The sequence below is a fragment of the Alligator sinensis genome, unplaced genomic scaffold (assembly GCF_000455745.1).
Source record: "Alligator sinensis unplaced genomic scaffold, ASM45574v1 scaffold534_1, whole genome shotgun sequence".
NCBI classification, from domain to species: Eukaryota; Metazoa; Chordata; order Crocodylia; family Alligatoridae; genus Alligator; species Alligator sinensis.
In genome coordinates, this window is record NW_005842050.1 from 1,290,372 (window position 1) to 1,313,834 (window position 23,463).

At 37.7% G+C, this 23,463-nt stretch overlaps 1 protein-coding gene across 1 annotated transcript in view; it reads right to left on the reverse strand.

Annotated features, from left to right (window-relative positions):
• SDCCAG8 (serologically defined colon cancer antigen 8) overlaps positions 1-23,463 on the reverse strand; it is a 141,185-nt gene that overhangs the window by 71,968 nt on the left and 45,754 nt on the right. The window contains exon 15 of the mRNA XM_006022873.3: positions 2-102. Coding sequence (XP_006022935.1) covers positions 2-102 — 101 coding nt within the window. The remainder of the gene's footprint in view (position 1; positions 103-23,463) is intronic.

Below are 23,463 nucleotides of genomic sequence, written 5' to 3' on the forward strand. Positions count from 1 at the left end.
TGCTGCATCTTCTGTGTCAGCTCCTGCTCTCTTTGCCGGGCCTGAAGGGCTCGGCCCTTTGCCTCACTGTTAAAGCTGTGCTGAATGCTTTCTTTTTCCAACCTTTACAAGAAAACAAGAAATAAAAAGAAATAAAAATCAAATAGACTGTCACAGCCAAAATAGATGGTTCAATTAACAATAATAAAAAAATCTGTCAAGCTTTTCCTTTATGACATTCCCTTCCCACTTCAAATTAATTGTACTGTATTGTAATTCAACTGTATAAACTCTTACACTTACAAACACTACACCAACTAACAGAAAATGGACAAAAGCATAACCTATCAGCTGAGTGAAATGCATTCATCTTCTAGAGAACAATCTGTGTTTCTGTTTTAATCTGGAATATTAATAAAGTGCCCGCCCCTGAGGAAGTCTTACAAGATCCAGTTTGTACTATGTTTCTCTGTCTCCTCTTCTAATCTTTGTATATTTAATACTGAAATAAAATGTAGGGACCCGATCCTGAGACTGCCAGTGAAGGCAATCCATAGAAATTGAGTCAATGGGAACAGTTCCCACAGTGCTCATATTACAGCTATTCCAAAAGCTTAATGAGCTTGCTTAAACATTCATACAAGAGTAAAGCTTCATCCATTAATTTATGGCAATGGATGATGAGGGTATCCAGTACACTGTAGGTAAAGTTAAAATCACACAAGATTTTTGTGGGGGTGGGGCAAGGTGGGAGTAGGTTGTGGTTTTGAATATTAGAGGCCTGTACATTGACAATTACCAGTAATTCCCAATGCTATTCCCAAGGTCTGAAAACATAAGCAGGTAAGCAATTTATCTGACTGGATATGCAAAATGTACGGTAGTGACTGCAGAAATAAAACAAATATTAGACTAACATTTTCTACTGAAACATTTTATCTGATGCAGGTCAAGCAAAGATAGTGTGGATATCAAGAAAGCAAAAGATATATTTGTGCAAATCAGAGAAGAACCTGGGCTGAAACATTCAGATCTGAATAGCCTCATATAGGTTCTGTTATGAAATATTTGAATCTAGAGTCTAATCAAATTTGAGAGACTATAGGTATGCGTGAATCAAATTTGAGAGAATATAGGTATTATTTACACCTATACAAACTCTTCTGTGGTTTATGAATATTCTGAAAATAACATTTAATAAATCCTACTGAATATTCTCAGTGCATGGGGATACAAAATAATCAGAAGATTCTGGTATGACTCATACAAGAATAATGCCACACCCCATGTGGCTGCTGCACTTAACCTTTGGCTCTGTGCCTAATAACTCATCCGAGATATTGCAGCAGCTCAGCATGACATACACAATGTCATATCTTCCTGCTTCAATTTACCCCAAAGCAATACAAATGGTGGGATACATTACACTAATTCCTGGACCCAATATTTCTGCTCTACCTCAGGCAAAACTTCCTTTGAAGTCAATGGAAACTCTGCCTGAGGTAGGACAGAGCCTGACACAATACAAGGAATGCATTTTTGACTGTTCCAAAAAGAGATACATTGGGGGGGGTGAGGGGGGGAGGAGGACAGGGGGACACAAAACCTCTTTTGTTAAGGAAACATCACAAAATAAAATGCATCTAACTGGATCATTCACCACGCTTGTTGTTTTGATACAGAAACATTTCTCTAACAACATTAGGTTAGATCAGTGCTTCTCAAACTGTGGTTCATGTACCAGTGGTGATACCTGAGCTTGTTGGAAGTGGTGTGCTAAAAGATCTTTCATTTTAAAACAGTTGTCATACACACTGCCCAAGAAACACAATGCACTTCTTAGCCACAATGGTACATAATGCAGGCAGATCATGCCAGCATAGTGGTTTTATATAGTGATGTGTTATGTGATATGGCTGTACAGATGGGTGCTGTGCTTATTTGGTACACAGCTGGTTAGCTTTCTGTTGGGACTAGCTTTTGGCATGTGCTAAGCCACACAGCTCAAGTTACAAAGGTAAACGCAGAGTCCCACATCATGCCACCTCTGAAAAAAGACCCTTCTTTCAGAGTGACTGCAAAACCTGCATCCACAAGATGCCCCAAAACCAAAAAGTCCCCAAAAAGGAAGCAACTGCAGAGCAGGAGCTTTCTTTGTACCAACTCCCAGGCAGAGGCCACAGTCTGCCTCTTCAAGGCTGGGAAACAGGGAGGTATTGGGAATTCCTTCCTGTGTCCACAAAGAAGCCTGGGAGGGGGGAAAGCAGGGTAGAACAGCTGTTTAGGTCCAGTGTATAAAAACCTGGCTACAGGGCTAAGGAGATCCAGCTGGCTTTTCAAAAGAAGAGCAGCTGGCTGGTTACAATTTGAGTCTCTTCTCAGCAGGGATAGTGTCTGTGCAGGGTGCCCAGCATTGTATACATCTAGGGGCCCTGCTTGAGAGAGGACCAAAGCTGCTGAAGAGCAAAATGATTCCTGGAGCTGATGGTATCTGATATCCATGTAAAATCCCATCCAAGACTCCCCCAACCTCTCTGTCCATTTCAAATGCAGCCCCTCTCCCCAGCCATTTTCTACACACACCCAAGTGCTCACAGCACTCTGGTCAAAAGCCTGACCTTCTAACCTCCTGTAATGTAACTCTCCCACTCAGACTTCCCCTGTCAAACTCCATTCTCTTCAAATTTATGTCAGGCATGAGTTTACTATCAGACCACCTTTAACAGGGACCAAAGACATACACTTTACACCCTGGTCCTCTTCTTGGCTCAAACAGAAAACTTGTGGAGTTTTGGAAAACTTGACTCTCCATCCACTTGTCCAAATGCTATGGACCTTACTTGTTCTATGTATGTGGTTATGGAAACTGTTTTGAATTTGTGAATGAAAGTTATCCTCGACAATAGAGAACTGGCTAACTAGTGGTAGCTTCAACAGAAAACAGAGATTAAGTCTGTTGATAAAATAGGATGCATCTACACATGCCATCAAAGCAATGTGATAAACTCCAGCACAGTTTGCGTCAGAGTTTGTCACGGCACCTTAATGGCACATGTAGATGCTCAAACTGCTGCAGTTCAGGGCACACGTGCAGATGCTGTGCCTAGGACCACAGCAGTTTGAGCTGGGGAGGAGTAGCCCTGGCCTGGCAGAGGGCTCCGGGGGTCAGCCCCAGGCTCTGGGTGCCAGCCTCAGGAGGCTGAGGGACTGGCTGGGGCACAAGTGTGCTGAAGTGTGTAGCTAGACAGCAGGCAGCCCCAGCACTTTTGCACCCTCATGCCCAGCCAGCCCTGGTCACCATTTACACATGTGTTTTGCCGCAAGAAGTGAGCTGTAAAATAGTACTGTCCCCGAGAGTATTATCTTATGGCACAATTAATTAATCTACTGCACCCTAATAGCAGCGCACGTGTAGATGGTGACACTTTACTGCAGAGCTAATTAGTGAACTCTGCAGTAAAGCACACATGTACACACCCCCAGGTAGTAATCTGAATCAAGACCACTATGAAAAATTGAACAGGTTTAAGGACCCCTGGTGGGCTTTCTGCTACAACACCACCACAAGATTATTAAGCCAACTACATAGTTAGACCTGCTGTGAACAGTATAGAAGGTGAACTAGGATCTGTGTATGTCATACACTATGAATTAAAATTCAATCATTCATTGAAACTTTTCTTGCTTTAATGTCACTTCAATATAAAGCATGACTCTTAAAACTAACAAACAACCCCCCCTAAAAAAACCTTTTGATTTAGAAGAAAGCTAAGCTAAGAACTGAAATACAGCCAAACAGAACAGCAGCATCTTTCACCTGCATAAATGTAAATGTACTAGAAGTGTCATATTATGTAAGTTTAAGGACTGTTCAAACTAGAAAAAATTCATACAATCAGTGTGACTTTCACAGCTCTCACAGAGTAAAACAGATTAAGTGATTTTCATTGCAGTTAGGTGGAAGTGCTGGTATCAATAATTCTGCTCAGCTTCTTGTATATGTAAGGTTTGAATCAGAACTAACAGCAAAAGGGTTTCTCTATCAAGATGTAAAACAGAAGACATGTTTTACAACATGACTTAATTCATCACAGCAAATGATGCAGAGTGGTAGAAATGCATTGTATACGCAAATGGAGTGCAATCAATGACTTGGAGAATGGAGATGTTCTGGGAAACCTTGGTGTCTAAAGCTGAATTCACTCACTGCAGTATTCATCATAAAGCATTAAATCTCCCAAATTATTCTGCATCAGGCCATAAAGCTAATCAAACACAAGTGTTGAACTCATTTGTTTTCATTTTTATGTCATCGGAAGTGATCATCAGCAACTTATTGAAGTAGTAAGATGCCTATTATCATATTTACTCAAATATAAGATGGCCCTGAATATAAGATGACCCCCACCCAATAATTTGATTCTATATATGGAAAATGTATACATTTGTTATAATTTTCTAGACAGACTCTGACTGTTGAAGGTTTCCCTTGAATTTGTTTGTCTCCCTCCCACTGCTACAGCAGGAAAAATATATCTCAGGGCTTAGATAGCCACCTTCCCCTTTGCCACCCTCCTCCCACCAAGACCTTCTTCCCCCTACAGTTCCTTCCTTCCCTTCTGGTAGACCCTGCCCCCCCCCAAGCACATGGAAGTGAGGGGAAAAATTGAAAGCACTGACCTTTGAAATTTGAAACATAATTCACCATATAGACACATTTCTACAGGTACCCATAGATTTAGTTCATCTGGAATTGATCCATTTTATTTTGGAAACTGCTCCAAGTTTTAATACAAGTACTCCATAGACACACTTTTAAGCAACCCTTTTGTACCGACTTATAGTACAAACTATACATGAGATTAGTCTAAAGCCAAAAGGCTCATGATTTACTATATATTTCATTGGGCAGGGCCCCACCAGGGTCAACAGTATTTCAAGCCTGGTGATCCCCGCGTTTCAAGCCTGGTGCAGTACCTTCCACTTATCTTTGTTCAAGAGCAGAATAGGATGCAGTTTAATACAGATAAGTGCAAGGTACTGCACCTTGGGAAAAGGAATCTCCAACACACTTACAGACTGGGAGATGACTTCCTAAGCAGCACAGCAGCAGAAAGGGATCTCAGAGTCATAGTTGACACCAAGATAAACATGAGTCGTCAATGTGAAAAGTGATCGGTAAAGCTAACTGCACTCTATCATGCATTAGCAGATGCATCACGAACAGGTACTAGGGAGGTGATACTTCCCCTCTATGTGGCCTTGGTAAGGCTGCAGCTGGAGTATTGCATTCAGTTTTAGGCACTGCACTTCAAGAGGGATGTGGAAAACCTTGAGAGGGTCCAGAGGAGGGCTACTCAGATGGTTAGAGATCTGCAGGTAAAGGTCCTACGAGGAGAGATTGAGGGACCTGGATCTCTTCAGTCTCTGCAAGAGAAGGCTGAGAGGGGATCTAGTGGCCATCTACAAATTTGTCAGAGGAGGGACAGCAAGGAATAGGAGATGCTCTGTTTACCAGGGCACCCCTTGGAGTTACTAGAAAAAACAGCCACAAACTGACAGAACAGATTTAGATTAGACATCAGGAAGAACTTCTTTACGGTAAGGGTTACCAGAATTTGGAATGGGCTTCCAAGGGGGGTGGTGCACAGTTTAGCACTGCTCACTATGTATGTGTACTCCAGATATCCCCCAGAAAAGACCCATGAGTTAATTAGCCCCCCACTCATGACTGCAAGTGGGCTTTCTTGTCACAAGTCCTGGGATGCTCCAAAAATGTATATGCAGATGAGACACAGCGCAACCTAGTCCAGCTCCACTTCACAAAGGGTGGCGACACACTAATTATATGTGATATGCTGAGAGAGAGGGTGACCGAGGAATTCTGGGTGAACTGTTTGGGGGCCCATTTGGTGATGTCTGCCAGACACTGAAGACTGGGGAAGATCAGGAATCTTTGGAGATGAGAAAAAAAGGTACAGGTCAACTTGAAGAGGAAGTGAAGAGGAAGTCAAAATATATTCAGTTTAGTGGCTCACTATGACTTGTAAAAGAGTCAGTGCTGAGGGGGACTGAGCACAATGCACACTACTATGTATCTTATTCAGATTGATTGTACTAAACCTATCCTTGTGGCAGGTTCTTAACAGTATCTATGCCCCACATGGACCATATATTTATAGTTACACTCAGTATTGGCTGCATTTAATAAATTTTATTGTTGGTTTCCATTGCTGAACACGTACTGCTTTTGGCAACAATTTAATGATAGGCAATGTATTTAATGAGGTTTCCCCATATACTAAAATGAGGGGCTCTCCCTTCCCCTCATACTCATTGGAGGAAAAACCCTTGTCTTATATTCAAGCAAATACAGTACCCTGACCTCTTCTGAGGCAAGATTTTATTAGTGATTTTAGTTTGAACTTGTGGATGCCTTTGTGGGTAAGTTATAGTCGTCAAGACTAACCTATATATCTGACTTGTTCATTCCTCTCAATGAACTGAATGCCAGTTATTAGGACTGAAAACAATGACTTTGAAATGTCTGACAAAAAAAAAACTGTCAAGGGTAAAGAAACTGGAGTATATAGCATAAAAGCAATGCAATGGAAATGACCAATCACAACCATATTTGAAAATTTCCTCATTTTGAATGAATGAAAATTCATTTTGACCTCACTGATACTATAAAAAAGTAGCGTCTGAATTTGGCCCCAAATGTAACGAATACCATCCCACCAACAGTTACAATGGATCAGGAAATCATTTTCTATAGAAGACACCCTGACAGATTAAAGACACATAACAACGAAGGAAAAGGAAGAGTTGACTGTCGTGGTGCTGCTCTCAAAGTTCCAATAAACAAGGGATAGCTCAGCGACTCGTTGAGAAGAACGGTATTCTGTTTCATATCAGACAGAGCTTGGACATTCTGGAAATATGTTAGTACTAGATACAGCTGCCATGCTGGTTTTTCTACCCCCGTTACTATTAAAAGAACAAAACAAAACAGGATGAACTTCATGAAAAACTGGACTCTGGCTGAAGCTCACCAATATTTTAGCTAAGAAAGCAGCCATGTTCTGTGAAGTAAACAGACCCTTTCTCTAGCTGTAATTTTATTTCTCAAAGAGCTGCTCAAAAAGGTTTGTATGAAGTTTGATTTAAATTAAAAAAAAAAAAAAAAGAAAAAAAAGGAAAAAGGCTAAATGAATTCTGGCTCATTTTCAACAATAATTTAGAAAAGAAATAGCAAGACCTTTGAACTTATACCAGTCAAGATAAAAAGTGAAGCCATTTAGTTCAGCAACATCAAAATGTAATTTACGATACTTTTTCTTGTAATCTGAATACTATAAAATATATTTGCAGTAGTATAATGGCTGCTTATAGAATCATAGAAAAACAAGGATAAGAGAGGTCTCAACAGGTCACCTAGTCTAACCCCACCCTGCTCCAGGTAGGATAAAACCTCTCAATCTCTGCAAGCAACAATCATCTAACCTGCACTTAAAATCTTCCAGTGATAGATATACTACAACCTCTCCAGATAAACTGTTCCAGTTATTAACTATTCTTACAGTTAATACATTCTTCCTAATATCCATTGCATTTTTTATTTCATTATTTAAAATCCAAGATATTAAAAAAATATACTATAATCAACAGGGCCAAATTAACCCTTTAGTGGGCCCTAAGCAAACAAACTCATGGGCCCCTACTTTTTTCACTCATAATTATAATATGTAAAGTAAACACAACTGGGTCCCTTCATTTAGGGCCCTAGGCATGTGCCTAGTTTCCCTGTGTGTTAATCTGGCCCAGATGATCAAATATTTCACACTTCTAATTTTACTATACAGTCCAGAAAAAATTAAGTTAAATTCTAAAAGACATGCGACAAAAAGGAAAAAAAATGCACATATTTTAAAATATGAGTTTTTAAGGAAAGTGGCAAGACAACCAACAAAGTTTGGGAGCTGCTGGTCTAGATTATGCTGAACACTGGACAAACAGGAGAATCTGATTCAATGCCATTGATTCCATTCAATGAGGAATGAGTATGTCCTCATACTCCTGGAGCATGAAAACCAAGTCAGCCTAACACTGACACGCAGCAAAAGAAGTCAACTCAAATATAGTCACAGACCTCTCCCTACATGGCCATTAGAGCTGAGCCAGTCATGTGAAAGACTGCACAAAGAACCTTGTCAAAGCATGAGCACTCTCCCAACTCCCTCGCTCTCCAAAACTCCTGGAGGGTAAATTTCACAGAAGAAAAGCCTTACAAGAATCAGGAAATTCTACTTTACTTCTCATTGTCCCGAAACTAAAACCAGAGCTAACAACCAAAGAGATAAGGAATCAAAATTCAAAAGTTGTCCAATACAGTGAAATTAAAATAAAAAAGGGCGCACACATTTAAGTGACAAAAAATAATTTTGTTCCTTCTACTTATTCTTTACCATTTTCCCCTCATAGTTCCAAAATCATTTCACAAAGGAAACAAGTATAATCATCCCCCATGGAGGCAAACACATGATATCACTTGTTTCTAAGCATCCTCCACCTAAGTACAAAAACATAAAACCCCAAAGCACCCAAAACCCAAAAAACCAAACAAAACCCCAACCCCAAAACAAACTTTGAAACAACTCTTAAAAACAAGACATAATTTTTCTGCTTATGAATTTGCAGCATTTCCTCAGACCTGAAACACTAACCAAATTGGGGGAGAGATTTATATAACTCTGAATATCTGGAATGGTCTTACTTATTTGCCATGAATGATAAATGGCACTAGGCAAGATCAATTTTTTCAATAAGACTCTGTTTCAAAGAAAATTCTGTATACTATATTTGAATTGTTTTCATTGGGACTGCTCCCATGAAGTAAAAGTGTTTACAGGATTAAACCTTTCATGATCATTGAAATGTATAACAAATGGAACATGCAGAGACATTTTTCTTTTTCTTTAGTATCTTTGAATGCAGGGACTTGCAAACATTATCATAATGTGTCCCGTATTTCAATTCTGAATCTCTCATGGACTACTCATCTTTACATTTGCCACTCCAAAGATAATTTTTCCTCCAAGTCTCGATCACAAAGACAACCAAATGGCAATTACCAGATTTGCTCATGTAGAAGCAAACATATTCAGAAGCTGCTTAATGTATTTTAGTGTCTCTTAGCAGCTGAAAATAAAGAGGAAGAACCAGTGGTTTATGACTATTCTGCAGCCCACCTGGAAGTGCTCCATGCACCACAATTTTGTATCCTCTGCTCTCAAATCAGATACCACTATCTATAAATTCAGCCATGTAGGTAGTGAACTATGATTAGGAGACTGCAATCCACTTTCATAGTTTGAAAATGACATATTAGGCAATCTATCAGTGGTGATGCGTAGGGGGTGCACGGGGGGGGGGCATGTGCACCCCCTGAGAGTGCTGGTGCACCCTCTCACAGCCAGCATTCCCTGCTTAGGTGAGAGGTGGGGGGGGCAGGCAGGAGTGCTGGTGCCCCCCCTGTGAGCGCCAGCCAGTGAGTGGGGGGCACCAGGAGAAGTGCTGATGGTACTTTGGGTGCCTTGTTTGCACTTCCCAGTCAGTGTAATCGGATTTGCGCCCCCCTCACCCCATCCCACCCGGCGAGATCGGCCGCAGGAAACCCTCCTCTCTGGTCGCTGACTGGCTGCTGGGGGGAGGGTGGGGGCATATGCCTCCCCCTGACCTCAGGAGGCACTAGACGCCCATGAATTCTATTATGTTCCTGTAGGCACTCAGGGGGAATTCCATATACAGAACTCAAGGGGTATTTTGGGTGAAGAATTATGGAAGTATTAGGTCATTTGAAAGCTCTAGAAATTATATACTAACCAGGGGGTTGTACTGGCAGTGGGTGGAGTCTATAAAATAACAGACCATTTGTGTTTCAAAATTCCATTACTCCATATAGAACTGATAAAATAAAAGCAGAAGGAAGCATCTTTTGGCTTTGCATTCTTTTAAGCACTGTAGAATAACATAAAATGGGGCAGATCTTAGAACCTAAAATCAAAGAGCACAGGTTGCTCTCATGAGCTAGGGACAGAAATTACAAATAAACCAGTTTAAGTCAGCAGAAACTGGTTTAAACCTGTAACAAAACAAAAGTTCAGTGCACATAAACCAATTTCAAAATGCACATAAACCAGTTTCAAAATGGCTGAAACTGGTTTAAGATAAACCTGGTTGAATGTAGTATCAGACTTAACTGATTTAGGTCAAACTGGTTTATGAAACTTCTGTCCTAGACCCCTTCTGGTTCAAGTTAAATCACAGTCCGTCCCCCCACCCTCAGCATGCTTTGCATCCCTGGGCTGGGTTGGGCTGGGCTGTCTTCTCTAGCAGAGAAAGGTTGTGGGGAGAGAGGCTGGGACTGCCCCCCCACCCCGGCTAACCCTGGGGAGGGGGAGGTAAATCCCGCTTCTCCCTTTTAAACCTCTCTCTCAAGTACAGACTTACTGCTGACTGCGACTGTAGACTACAAATCCCAGAGGCACCTGGAAGCAGGAAGAGAAAGTGAGAAGCAAACCTACAGAGTCCTGCTGCTGTAATTCTGGACTGCAAATCAGAGACTGTGGGGGCAACAGGAAGAGGAAGTGCCAGAGGGGTGTGCTGTAGCACCCCCTGGATTCTGGTCTGAGCCGCTACAGGCAGGTGACTGCATTTCCCGAATCAAAAGTAAACATGTGTCCAGTTGTTTCTCAGTTTAATCTTTGCAGTTTAGACTAACCCACAAAGCCCCTTGGGTTTTTTGACTTTCTATACTTAGCCACAGTCTGTTTCTGGGAGAAAATGAGTGTGGACACTTTACAGCTGGCTGCAAGCTCTTAGTAGAGGACTCCTGGTCCTACCCCAGGCAGCAGATGTGCAAAATATAGGCAAGTTTTGGTTAAGTTGTGTATTGACTTATATGAATAAGATTAGATGACTAATTGAGTAAGAGAGATTATTTCTTAATACTTATGCTTAAATAATTACATTTTATTATTTTATAAATGATTCTTTTTATTGATGTACGGCAATTAATTATTTAAGAGTGGATTTTACAGATAGCTTTCTAAACCAATACATGCCTGAGTTCTGATATCACACCAGTGTAAATCAAGAGTCATTCAGCTAAAGTCAGTAATGTAACTATAGGCAGAGGAAGCAGGGCACTAGACCCGAACACAGATTTAGAGGGGGCACCAGAAATGACCGAAAGTGAGTGGGTGCTCAGCACTCCCTGACCCTGCTCTGCCCAGAGCCAACATTGCTAGTTATGCCTCAGATGTAAAATACAACAGTCTAGAACTGGTGAGAGATTAGATTCACTCTCCAATTAGATATTCTAGCTGCTACTCTTTAAATATGCCTTTCATACCTATTTAAATGTTCAGATCTTCAAAGAAGTTATAAAAATGCCTTTAAAAATGACACTCATTACCCTGCAACAGAATAAAACTGCTTAACAACTAGCAATGAAGGTCTGAAATATATCCATCCCTGTATTTCTTAAGAAACTCACTGATTCATAGAACCTTTATTCAGATTAAGTCCTAGGATTAAGCTTTGACAAAATTTCCAAGTTTATTTAACCAATTAGCCTCAAGCTACTTGAGAAATTATCTTACAATGACTTTTTATGTTAAAGCAAATGACATGAATAGATTACATGACATCAGTGCATGCTCCTCTCTACTAGAGAACAGCTAGTGTCAGCATTTTTCTGATGGATCCTTTTTTTCAGGGAATTTCAACTTGCCAACTAAAAGCAAGGTAAGGCTGAAAGTCAACACATAATTACACAGATCATGGCCAAACTTTATGTCACTGCCATACTTGTGCGATACAAAATGAATCATTTTTGCTGATTTTCAGTTAGTGGATACTTTTGTTTATCATAACGTCAACTTCAGAGTTATCAGCTAGAAATTTTTTTTGGGAGGGGGGAGGGAAATCAAAGGTCAGGCTTTAGGTCTATTGATTAAGCAGTGAAAGAAGACCTGGAGTTTATGCTATTTGCAGTTTCAGTTAAAAATAAAAGTTTCACCAGATTCACTTATAAAATAAAAAATAAAAGAACTCCTCCAAATTCAATATAGAAATAAATAATACGTAAATAATTAGTACATAGTGAGATCTAGTTCCTTTGACATTTTTTCCCATGAAGGTTAATATCATCACCGGCTACTGTACACAAACAATAACTTTTTTATTTAGACTTCTGTTATATATATCCATGCATTTTTTTTTTAAATTAGCATCTTACATTGTCTATTTTTGTTGCCCCCTTGTGGCATTTAATGTTTCCCTCTCTTCCACTAGTATAAAATAAATACATTTCCAACTTGGTAGTAAGAATATAAATTAGTTCAGCAAATATGTTTATATAGGACCAGATTCTGATTTTATTGGTACAAGTGTAGCTGACAAAACAGCTTGAAATATAATTAAGAACGAGTCATCCATGTAAACATCCTTACATACAACAAAGGATAATTCTGTAAAATGGTTAAAAAAATTACATGAAATCACGCGAAGACAGCAGACTTGAAATAGTATAAAAATATGTACTGGTGTAGAGAGGTGGCTTATGTGGACTTTTAATATATAGTCCCAATTATTACACTAGATCCCAGCCTCACATCCTTCAGGTATTACATTCCCCTTGTTTTATTTTTTTTTCCATTTGTACTTTAGCTGTATCTAGGCATAAAATAACTGATATACTACTGAAAAATGATCAAGGACAAGCAAGCCAAACTAAAATGATTAAATGCTGACGTGTTGATTGCCATGGAATCCATTTACTATGTGTGCATGTACTACATTTATATACACCATCTACCCTACATAAAAATGAGGTTTGGAAGGCATTTTCTTGACTTGCAATGGTTTGAGAGGCTGATACTCTCTCAGACTTCTAACAAATATTTCTTTGGGAAAGTGCTGGGGTAAATGACTTCTGGCTGTGGCAAAAGGGCCAGTGCCTATTCAAAAGTCTGATCCTGTAAGGTGCTAATTGAGCTCATCTGCTAATAAAATCAACAGGAAGCAAATGGACTCAGAAACTCACAGGAGCAAGCCTCATGAAAGTGACCGAAGCAAAAATGCAGCGTTAATTTGAGAGAGAATACTTGATTCTTTAAGGCTGGGATAAGCAAAATTCTTCTTTCATCTAGCATAAGTTAGCAACACACAACAGCATGCTGACCTGAAGAATGAGACCAAAAGTAATAAAAGCACAGAAAGAAAGAGCTGAAACTTAATACTGTAGTAGAACGTTGCTGCTGTGCATTGGTATTCAGAGGCATCTCAACAGTACATGTATTTACCTTCTTTTTATACTACAAGATCAAGGCACAATGGGAAGAATGCCTTGAATGGAATGGAATGGAAATATAGTTGTAGCATAACATTAACGTTACCCTAATTGGAACTTTTTTGTGTGCATTAACATTACAAATAATGGTGAGCCAATATCCCATTTAATATCCCTGCCTTTTTTTTTTTTTTTTTTGTAAGAGCAGGTTTCAAATACTTACACTTTACATCGTCAACAGCAAGGGATGAATGTATTTCAATAGCAACTTTAAAACTAAACTCACAAATTACTACCATTATGCTAAGTGCGAGATATCCCACTGTGCAGTTTTGCTTTGTGAATTTTTACCTTCTTCCATGCACACTTTTAGCCACTGATCGCACAGCCTTTCAGTGTTTTCTGCCTTTTCCTTTAAATAAACTGGCTCTGGCTCCTTCCATCTGGTTCCCCTTCCGTCAGCAACCCTGCACCTGTTCACACCTCCTCTCCTGTTGGATTCCACTGAACATTTCCTCCTCTGCCAGGGCTATTCTGGCACTCGCAACCTTTCTGTCATTCAATCCATCTGTCAGAAGTGAACTTTGTTTACCGCAAGCTTCTGCTTTCTTCTTCAAGAAGCAAAGCCCCTCAAGGTCATTGTCAAATGAACTGTCGGCGTGGATTTAAATCCACTTCTGCTAACCAGCAGAAGATGAAGTTCTGTACAGTTATGTATTAGTGAAAATTACTTTGGGGTATAAGAAGACAATAACATGGAAGTAAAATAAGAGGGTATTTTAATGATCATCTGTTAAATCCAACAGCTGATGTGCCTTTCCTCATACATATCTGTATGTGTTTTTTTTCTTTTGCAAAGACTGGTCCAGGACTTTAAATATTTTTTGTTATACTAAAGGTAAAATAGAAATCGCTTAATTAAAGTTTTACAATGAAACCATAATATAAGAATCTATCTTAAAAGAAATTCTTTGTTGTAGAGAATAAAAATAAAAACAAAATATTTACTAAAATGTGGTTAAAGTACAAGAGGAACAGCAGAACAAACACATTTCCAATGAAATGATATCAAACGTCCAAGTGGCCTAAACTAGGTATAAAATTTTATTTAACCCACAACACCATTTTTTCTTTAAAGTATTTGTTCTTTTAAGCTCAAACGTGTATTTAAAATACAACACTTTTAAAAATGAATAAATTATTTATTCAAATGAAACATGAAACACTATTTTCTTAGTTATTTCCTTCTGCAAGATACTATCAGTCTCTGTAGCAAAATACTGTCTGTACATAAATAAGAAAAAAAGAAGATTTTTGTCAGGACTAAGTCAAAATTCATGCTGTCAACAGGAACCGTTATGTGCAGCTACTCATGCACTCATTCCTCTTTTCATAAAGAGATTCTGATAGCTACACACTACTGAATTATTAACTCATCTCTTCGATGCTCTCATTCTTTTGGAATAAGGAATAGATTTCAATGATCACAACATATAATTCAGGTATCCTTTAAGAAACTGAGAATTCATTCACCAAAAAGAAATATTGTGCCAAATGAGTAAAAGAAAAAAAAAAAGTGTTAACACCTGTAATTATAAATATACCAAACATTTTATTCAGCATGATCCAGAATATAAGTGGCAGACTTTCAGATGTAAATTCAGGAGCTAAGTAAGCATATGTAGTCCCTTTGGCTGAAATGGAGTCAAACCTGTTTACACTGGATCTCATTTGACCGTAAAAAATTAAAAATGAATAGTCTTACATAGTAATTCAACAAATTAACACCAAATACATGTAGCTAAACAATATCAGTTTAATAATGTTATACATCCTCTACTTGGACATGACTCCCTGCATTTACAAGGGAATGCTTTCTGTGATCCAATTTTCTTTTTTCTATCTTTTATTTCTGTGGCCTTTCCCCCTGACCCTTTCTTCCCCACCCCCAGATTATTACATGCAGGGAAAGAAAAATTCTGGAAATTCCTAAAAAAGGAGCTGAAAGGAAAGGTGAGTTTATAGCAACATCTCACCCAGCTGCAGAGTCACTTTCATCCCTCTCATAATACCAACTCTGTAGGAAAAGGGATATGGCCAGACAGAGGAAGAAGTCAGGGAACAATTGCTCCTAACTTTTGCAAATGCTCTTCTCCAGCAATACAAGTGTAAGAAATGGCAGCCTCACTATTAAGTCTACCATGTTGCCTGGGACGGAAGGAAAAGAGGTGATACCTATCATGTAACAGAGCAGAGAAAGACGTTATCTGCATGAAAAGACAGAGTTCTACAGGTTTGCACTTACTCCCTTCCCAGTCCAGTCTCACTGATTTATTTGCCTGACTGAGGTTAGATTGTAGGAAAAACAGTGTACCTGTATAACCAAAACTGTAAACTTTAATTTAGATAATTCTCCCCCTCCCAGCTTTTTATAACATACAGACTAATGTTTATAAATATCTAATTTAATGAAACCCCGTGTCCAATACTATCCTTGCCCAACTCAACATTATTTGTCACAGACTTCAGTAAGTCCAGACAACATTTGGTCCAATGTTGAAAACCTTAGTAGGTAACGATTACATACTTAAATAGGAGAGGAAAAATTGCTAATACACAGAAAAAAAGTGAAGCTGTATTTTGAAAATGACAGGACAGCTTTCAAAACTGTTTGAATTAATTTTACAAAATCATGTCTTAATAAAGAAAATACATGTGTAACATCCTTAAAAATAGGTTTTTTTCGGCGCATCAAGGCAGTACGCTAAAATTCTAACAATACAAATCAGAAACATGTTTCAGTTTCAAAACTGGAGCAGTCTAGCAAACTGTTACATGCTTTTGAAATGTTTATATTGCTCCTATTTGTAATATCAATACAATTCTAACTTGAATTTGTTCAAAACAAACATTTATTAATACAAATGCATAAAACTCCTATTCCAATTAGTTGATAATTAGTTATTAAACAAGTAATACATATTTAAGAAAACATTAAAATATCCTTCAGTTTCCCTGTAATACTGTAGTTGGATAAGCTCTCTTGTATATTTTCTCAATTATTGCTCTAGATACCTATAAGTATTGTTACCTGCTGATAAAATGCACTCTATGTACTGTAGCAATTTGGCTGCTTTAACTGACTGACTCATTAAAAAAAAAGATGAAATCATTAGTAAAATTCTATTCTGACCAGTGACAGTTTATACCCTACCAAAAACATTTTCTATTAAAACTGTACCCGAAAATAAATTACTGCCTATTTTTTGAGAAACCTGTATTGTAGGACAACAAAGCAAATTAAAAAATAGTCAGCCAGCTTTCAAATCCTTTTTTCTTTTTCTTTTTTTTTTTTTTTTTTTTAAGATGAAATGAAAGGAAAACAGCTAATATTATAAAGCCCAATTCCAAAATAACTGAAATGATGTTGGGTTCCTCCCTCACCCTGCTTATATTGCCTTTATTTCTTTTTCTCTTAAAACTTCTTTAATGACCTTTAAATATTTATACATATACCTTAAACAGTATTCTTAAACGATTAAATGAAAAGTTATTTAAGCAACTGTGTATTATACTGAGAGCTTCTAAAGTACACTGGTAAAGAAATATCTGAAAGCCACTGCCAGACGAAAACAGAGTCGATTTATTTCAAATCATTCAATATCAGTCTTTGTAAAGCAGCATATGGCCTTATGATGGCAGGTAAAATATTTTACCTTCTATAATAATGCAGAGCAGCTAATTTATCTACATACTGTATAATGAGATAAACAATTTCAGCTGTACTAGGAAAAGCTGTACGCAAGGGAGGAAACTATCCTTTCCCTCCCTCGCTTTTATTGATTCTTCTGTCTATACATTCATATAGTTGCTAACAACAGAGGTTATTCACTCTTCCACCCCCTTCCTCAATTACCTTACAGCAAGACCTTCTTTTCAGATGTGGAAATATTTGCAGTTTCTACAGCTGCAGGACAAAGAACTGAGATATTTTCACAGAATTGCTCGGGGAAAAAGAAAAAGAGGCTTTGCAAGATTCTGTTACAAGTAAGCAGAGTGAATGACAACTTTCAAATCTACCACAATCATTTACTAATGTGCTGCTATATCAAATAAGTCTAATTTTTTTTGACAGCACCAAATTAGATTTATTGCAGAAACTGCTGCATAAATAGCATATGGCTATGTTATACCACCTATTTCAAATCTCTGTAATGTTTCCTCCCCTCCCCACTCAAAATGAATAATTGAGCCAAGCTATAAACCTTCTGCAAAAGGGAGATATACAAGTTCACAAACAGATGTAGTAGATGTAGATTTCTTTGTTAAAAGATGAGTCTCAGTGTCCACTGTAACCTAACTGTATAACATAAAGGTTATCGTCTATCACAATCAACTAATCTAGTCAATATTTCCGTTTTCAAAGTCAGTCAGGTGTCTCTCATGGCACTTTGGCTATTTTCTCTTTCTTGGTACAATTTGATTTCATGTTTCTTTCAAGCTGACAGTTACTGTCAGGGCCTGTTTTCTGCATTTCCTACTTGTGGGAATTATTCTTACTCACATGAGTAGTTTTACGGATGCTAAATGGGCTACTTACTTGAGTAAAATTTACTCGTGCATATGAGAAGAGTGGGATTCAATGCATTTCTATGGGTTCTCACTTAAAAGGATGCAAGTGGCTCCTCTAAACAAAACAAAACACATGGTAAAAATCACATAAAAATAGTGTTGTTCAATTAAAAGGACCTGATCCTATGGGTGTCGAGGGTACCCAACTCTTCATCTTAAGAAAAGCAAGGGTTTCACAGTGCTTTGCAGGATCAGCCCCTATACTAACATGTGTATATACATCTCTAATTTTTCATTTAGTATGATGTACAGAATAAAATACGGAACATATTTTTAATATAGTTAGGTATATTTCATATTTTTAAATAGTCAGCACACATGCAATTTCTTGCTATCCAGGGTTCAAAACTCATAAGGTCACAAATTCTCTCAGCAGTAAGTTAATATACAATCTTTTTATTGTAAGGCGATCAGCTAACCTTCTGATTTAAACAAAAGTTTGTGTACTTTCTGCACTGAAAAGACATTGCAAGGTCTTATCTCAGACCAATGGGCACACCACTGTAAACATCATGGAACTCTGTAGCTACCCTGCAGATTCCCTCTCTGTGGTCAGTCTTCCCAGCTGCCCTATCTGTTACTGTCTGATTAGTTCTGCTAAGGAGCCCCTCCCCTGCCAGCTTTCAGTGCCATCTGTTCTACACAAGATGGCTGCTGCCCAGCAACCTAACACTGCCCTCCTACCTGGCACCCGGCTACCATCCTTACCCCAAAGTGCTAACACAGGTTCTCACTGCTGGCAGAGTCAGGATTTCATTACTACTACTTTGACAAGTGCAGGGTTGTTTGTAATTTCTCTTTTATCCTGATTTTGATTGTACAACCACCTCCCACTGATTCAGTTTGCTTCAGTTTTGTTGCTCACAGATTTTACTCTCCACATTAATCTCCCTCTGGCATGTTACTGCATCTGTTCCCTTTTTTATTATTAATTTTCAAATTCCCACCATTTTTGACAAAAAGGAGGTAATCTACACTCTGCTTCTGCCCATTTCATTTTCTTTAATTTGGAAGATAAGTATGAAAGCATGCCAAAGAAGTTAATTCTCCGTTAACAGTTTATTTTCTGGCATCTCAATGCCTTTGTATATGAAAAACAGATAGGAATAAATGTTGACTGAATCATAACAACACAGTCAATACCATTCCTAAATTTAATGAAAAGTAAACATATGAAACAGAGTCTAAAGAAGTTTATTAGTTATCTTAGTTGTTTCATGTTATCGCTTCTTCTTGCATTTTGTAATAGATAAACTGTTTGCATAAAGCAGATAGGGGATAAAAACTATTTTAAATTAATCTTTGATTATGTCACCATTTCAGTTTTTCCTATAATAGTGCTACTGTTATTTTCATAAATGATTATAAACTAAATAAATACTAATAATGAAATCTCTTAGGATTTCATTTTCTCATTTCTAAGATAAACAGGAGGTTACTATATGCTAAAATAAATTTAAAAAGTGCCATGTTCAACTTCTACTAACTGGAACAGACATTCCTTCCATATCAGGTAATATTAAGTATTGTATCATTCTAATAGGTTTTGTATGACTATCAGCATGAGTTTTCCGTAAATAAAAGCCAGATAATATATTGTAATATACATAATATAGCCTAAATATAGATTATACAAACATGCTATAAGTCTAGTAAAGAATTCTGGTGATGACATAAAACATGAGAGCAAAGCTCCAGCAATTTAATAATGTCACAAGGACCTGGAGGTAGAATGATAGGCTTAATTTATGTACCTTATTTATTATACATGGATTGCAATTAATGCTAGTGGAGCTGTTGAAAAGTGGCTAGAGGCTACCAGAAGCATTGATATACAGTAGTTATTTGAAACCATAAAGGCCACAGTACTGCTGAAAACCACTGCATGTCTTTAAAGCCACTCTCTCCAGATGTATTACTGCCTAAAATTTTTTTTCCATCAAATAACTGGGCAACACTTCAATCATATATTGTGTATTTTTTTCTTGGGCAAGTACAGTAGTCATTGTCAATAATACAGTATAAATTTCATGAATATAGGATTTTTAAAAAGCAAACTCAGGAATACAGATTATATTATTATACTTTATAATTATGCTTTTACTGAACCTAAAAGCATATGTGGCATATATATTGTTCAAAAGTTTTCCCCATTAACAAAGTTTATATTCAAGACTGTTCACCAGGCTTCATACAACTTCTAAAGTAAATACTGAAATCTCTGCTTTAATTCCATCTCCCAGCAAAATCTGAAATGACACTGGAGGGCGGGGGGGGGGTCCTACTGTCATGAGCATTTTTCTTTTTCCATATTTGAAAAGTTAACAGTACAACAAAGTGACATAAAACTAATAGATAATACAATTCCATGTTTCTTCACTTGACTTTGGATTTTTATAACTCCTCTTAAATATGGAAACAGGAATCATTTCTAGAGAGACAGGACTGAAACTGAAGCACATGTATTCATTTTCATCTGTTTTGTGAAATTTTACAGTCAGTTTTCAGTTGAACACAAACAATGAAATAATTATTTTATTTTATTAAATTACATGATGCATTTTGAAATCAGGTCATTCTGATTAACACCTTGCATCTTGTGTTTGTTTCCCACCACTCATAATTTAAGCTATTGCTCTCACACACGCTGAGAACAGATCTGAATGTTTTATATAGTTTGAAAAATAGGAATCAAGCATTTCAAAAGATATGCTTCATGTAATACAAGGTTCAACTTTGTGCTATTGGGGATAATGGGAGCTTTGCCACTGATTTTAGTGGGGCAAGATTAGACACCTATTTTCTTGCTATAGAATAGTTCTTATATTAGTGACCAGAGAGTTCAAATGAGAATTCAACTGGGATGAGAAGATGAGATACTGGACCTTAATTAATTTCTAATAACGGAGGTTTTAAAAAATATATGGTTAAGTCACATTAGATTGAAGTGTGCAAATCCAGGAAGAAGCAGGCCAAGCTTACATATGAGATTACCTTAAATATTATTCAAAGTCAGGAACAATTATATATATATTTTTCAGTCATTTGACTATTCAGAAGTTGGATTTACAGACTAAGAAAAATAAGTGCATTAATTAAACAACAATTTCTAGAAAAAAGTTGTATTTCTAATGCAGTGACCCAGAAGGTGACATGCAACAGACAAAGATCATCTCTTTGAAAATGGTTTATAATAGCTATTTTTACCCTTTCACATGCTCTTAATTTGTTAACCAATAAGCTGTTTATTTGGTCTGAATGGGCATCTATACATATGCTCTAGGGTGGAGGGAGGGGGCTTTTTAATTAGGGTGGCTCTCAGGAGCTGCTCTAATTAAAACTCTTGCAGCGTCTCATGTATTCAGCATACTATGTTTCAAAATGGCGGCAGGGGCACTTTAACTAAAGCTTGAGTAAAAATGCCCTATATGAACAATGTTTAAGGTGGGATGTGTCAAGAAAGGTATCCTGCAAAAATAAAAAATAGATTGTATGTTTTAGCTGACCTGCAATATTCACTCTTTTTTTTTTTAAATACTTAAATGAAATACTTTTAGTTGTACTTTATACTCCTTTACCTTCAACACATCCAGATGAATATTTGTACTACCCAGTAATCTTTTGTTTAATAATGTACTATTTCAGCAGCTACTGAATAAAGGAGGGCTGCTTGCCTAATTATCATCTTGTGTTACTTTACCTTCTGCCAAAAGAACCTCAACCTATGGATCCTTCATGATAGACAGTCTATACATAGTGGAATATCAGCAGTACATGTCACCCCCAACTCCAGTTCTGCCAGGAACACTGAAGCTAGCTAGTTGTTTTATAGCTAAAAAGGAATGGAAACACAACCTAGAGAAAAGGCTTGATAAAGATATGCATTAAGTCAGTGCACGTTGTACAGAACAACAGACAAGGCTCTGAAACTTAAAAGTGCTGTCCTTGGCACAAGCCTGAGAGAATGATAGCAGCAGCACTGCTAGCTTCACCCGAGTTCAACGCCCCAGCTGACACAAGTGTCCTTATCAGCAAAAAGGATGCAATTTACATTTCCTTATTCTTTAAAGTGTTTAAAGCTCACAGCATATATATTACCTACATTGGACAGACCATAAACTATATATTTACTGGATTCAAAATATAAAGGAAACTCCATTAGAGATTAACTGACGTTAAGAAAGGCTTGAATGCAGGACCCATGAAAGTTCTCCCGGCTACAATTTTCACTTATCGGGAAATGTGTTCTGGCAGGCAGTGATCTGATGGGGAAGTGACAGGAGAGGAACAAAAAAGGGGTGCTACTAATGAAAGCTCAGTTTCACCTACAGATCACTCCCTCTGTAACTGTAACAGGCCAATGGACTATTCTGGGACCATTCTTCTACCCACCCAGAACTGTCCTTTTGAAAAGACAATTTGGCAGCAGGCAGCCACCAATACATTCTCCTTTCTTTTTCCTCTCTATACCTGAGAGAAACAACACTTCAATCTATTTATTTAGTAACAGGCTGCCTTCTCCTAATGCATCAGTCAGCAAATTTTTCAGACTGCAGGCCAGAATGACCCAACTCAGGTCAGAGGCAGGCAGGCCCTAGGACCCACCTGCTGCTGTTTCTCTTTGCTATAGCCCAGGAAAAGTTCCTGCCATTGCTACTTCTCCCTACCAGGGTACAGGAGAAGCTCTCACTGCTGCATGCTGCCAAAACTCCACGTCCATAGACCAGATACAATGGCCCACAAGCCACAGGTTGCTGACCCCTGCCCTAATGCATTATTATAGAATTTGGTGACTTTTAAGAGAAAGATTTAATCTTTATTTCTTATTAAAATTAAGTTAGAACAGTCTTTTATAAATAGTTAACATTAGAGAATCTTTTTTGTATTATTTTATAAACAACAGCTCTACAGTTCAACACAGTCAGAATCCAATATGTCTTTAAGATTAAATGACTACTTGAATTATTTGGACCTTACGTATCTGGACTTAATTTCTGAACCATAATAAATGTGGTTATTAATCTGCATTATTAAGAGTTCAAGATTTTCACAAAAAATTGTCGGCTAATCAGATTTTCTCCAAAGTATCACACAGCTTTATAATGTATAATCAGTCTTTTGCTAAAAGGAGCTTGGTAAAACATTTGGTTAACTATCACAACAAATCATTATTAAGAAAGTTCTGCTAAATCCAAACTTTAGATATCTTAACAACTCACCCAAAACTTTTTTCAAGTTCATCAACCTCTAACATATTTTTTCTCTAAATACAGGCTGTTAGAGTGGTGCTTTCTTCCATCTGTTAACTACCGTGCTCTGAATTATATAGAAATGTAGCAGAGTAAAAGATTTAAGGAGTTTACATTTGGCTCAGTCCTTTTCCCACTGAAATCAATGACAAAATTCCCACTAAGCTCAATGGGTGTAACTCTGTAAATACTCTTATGAAGTGGCCAAAATCTGAAACAGTTATTCAGAGAAATTCACGCCGACTT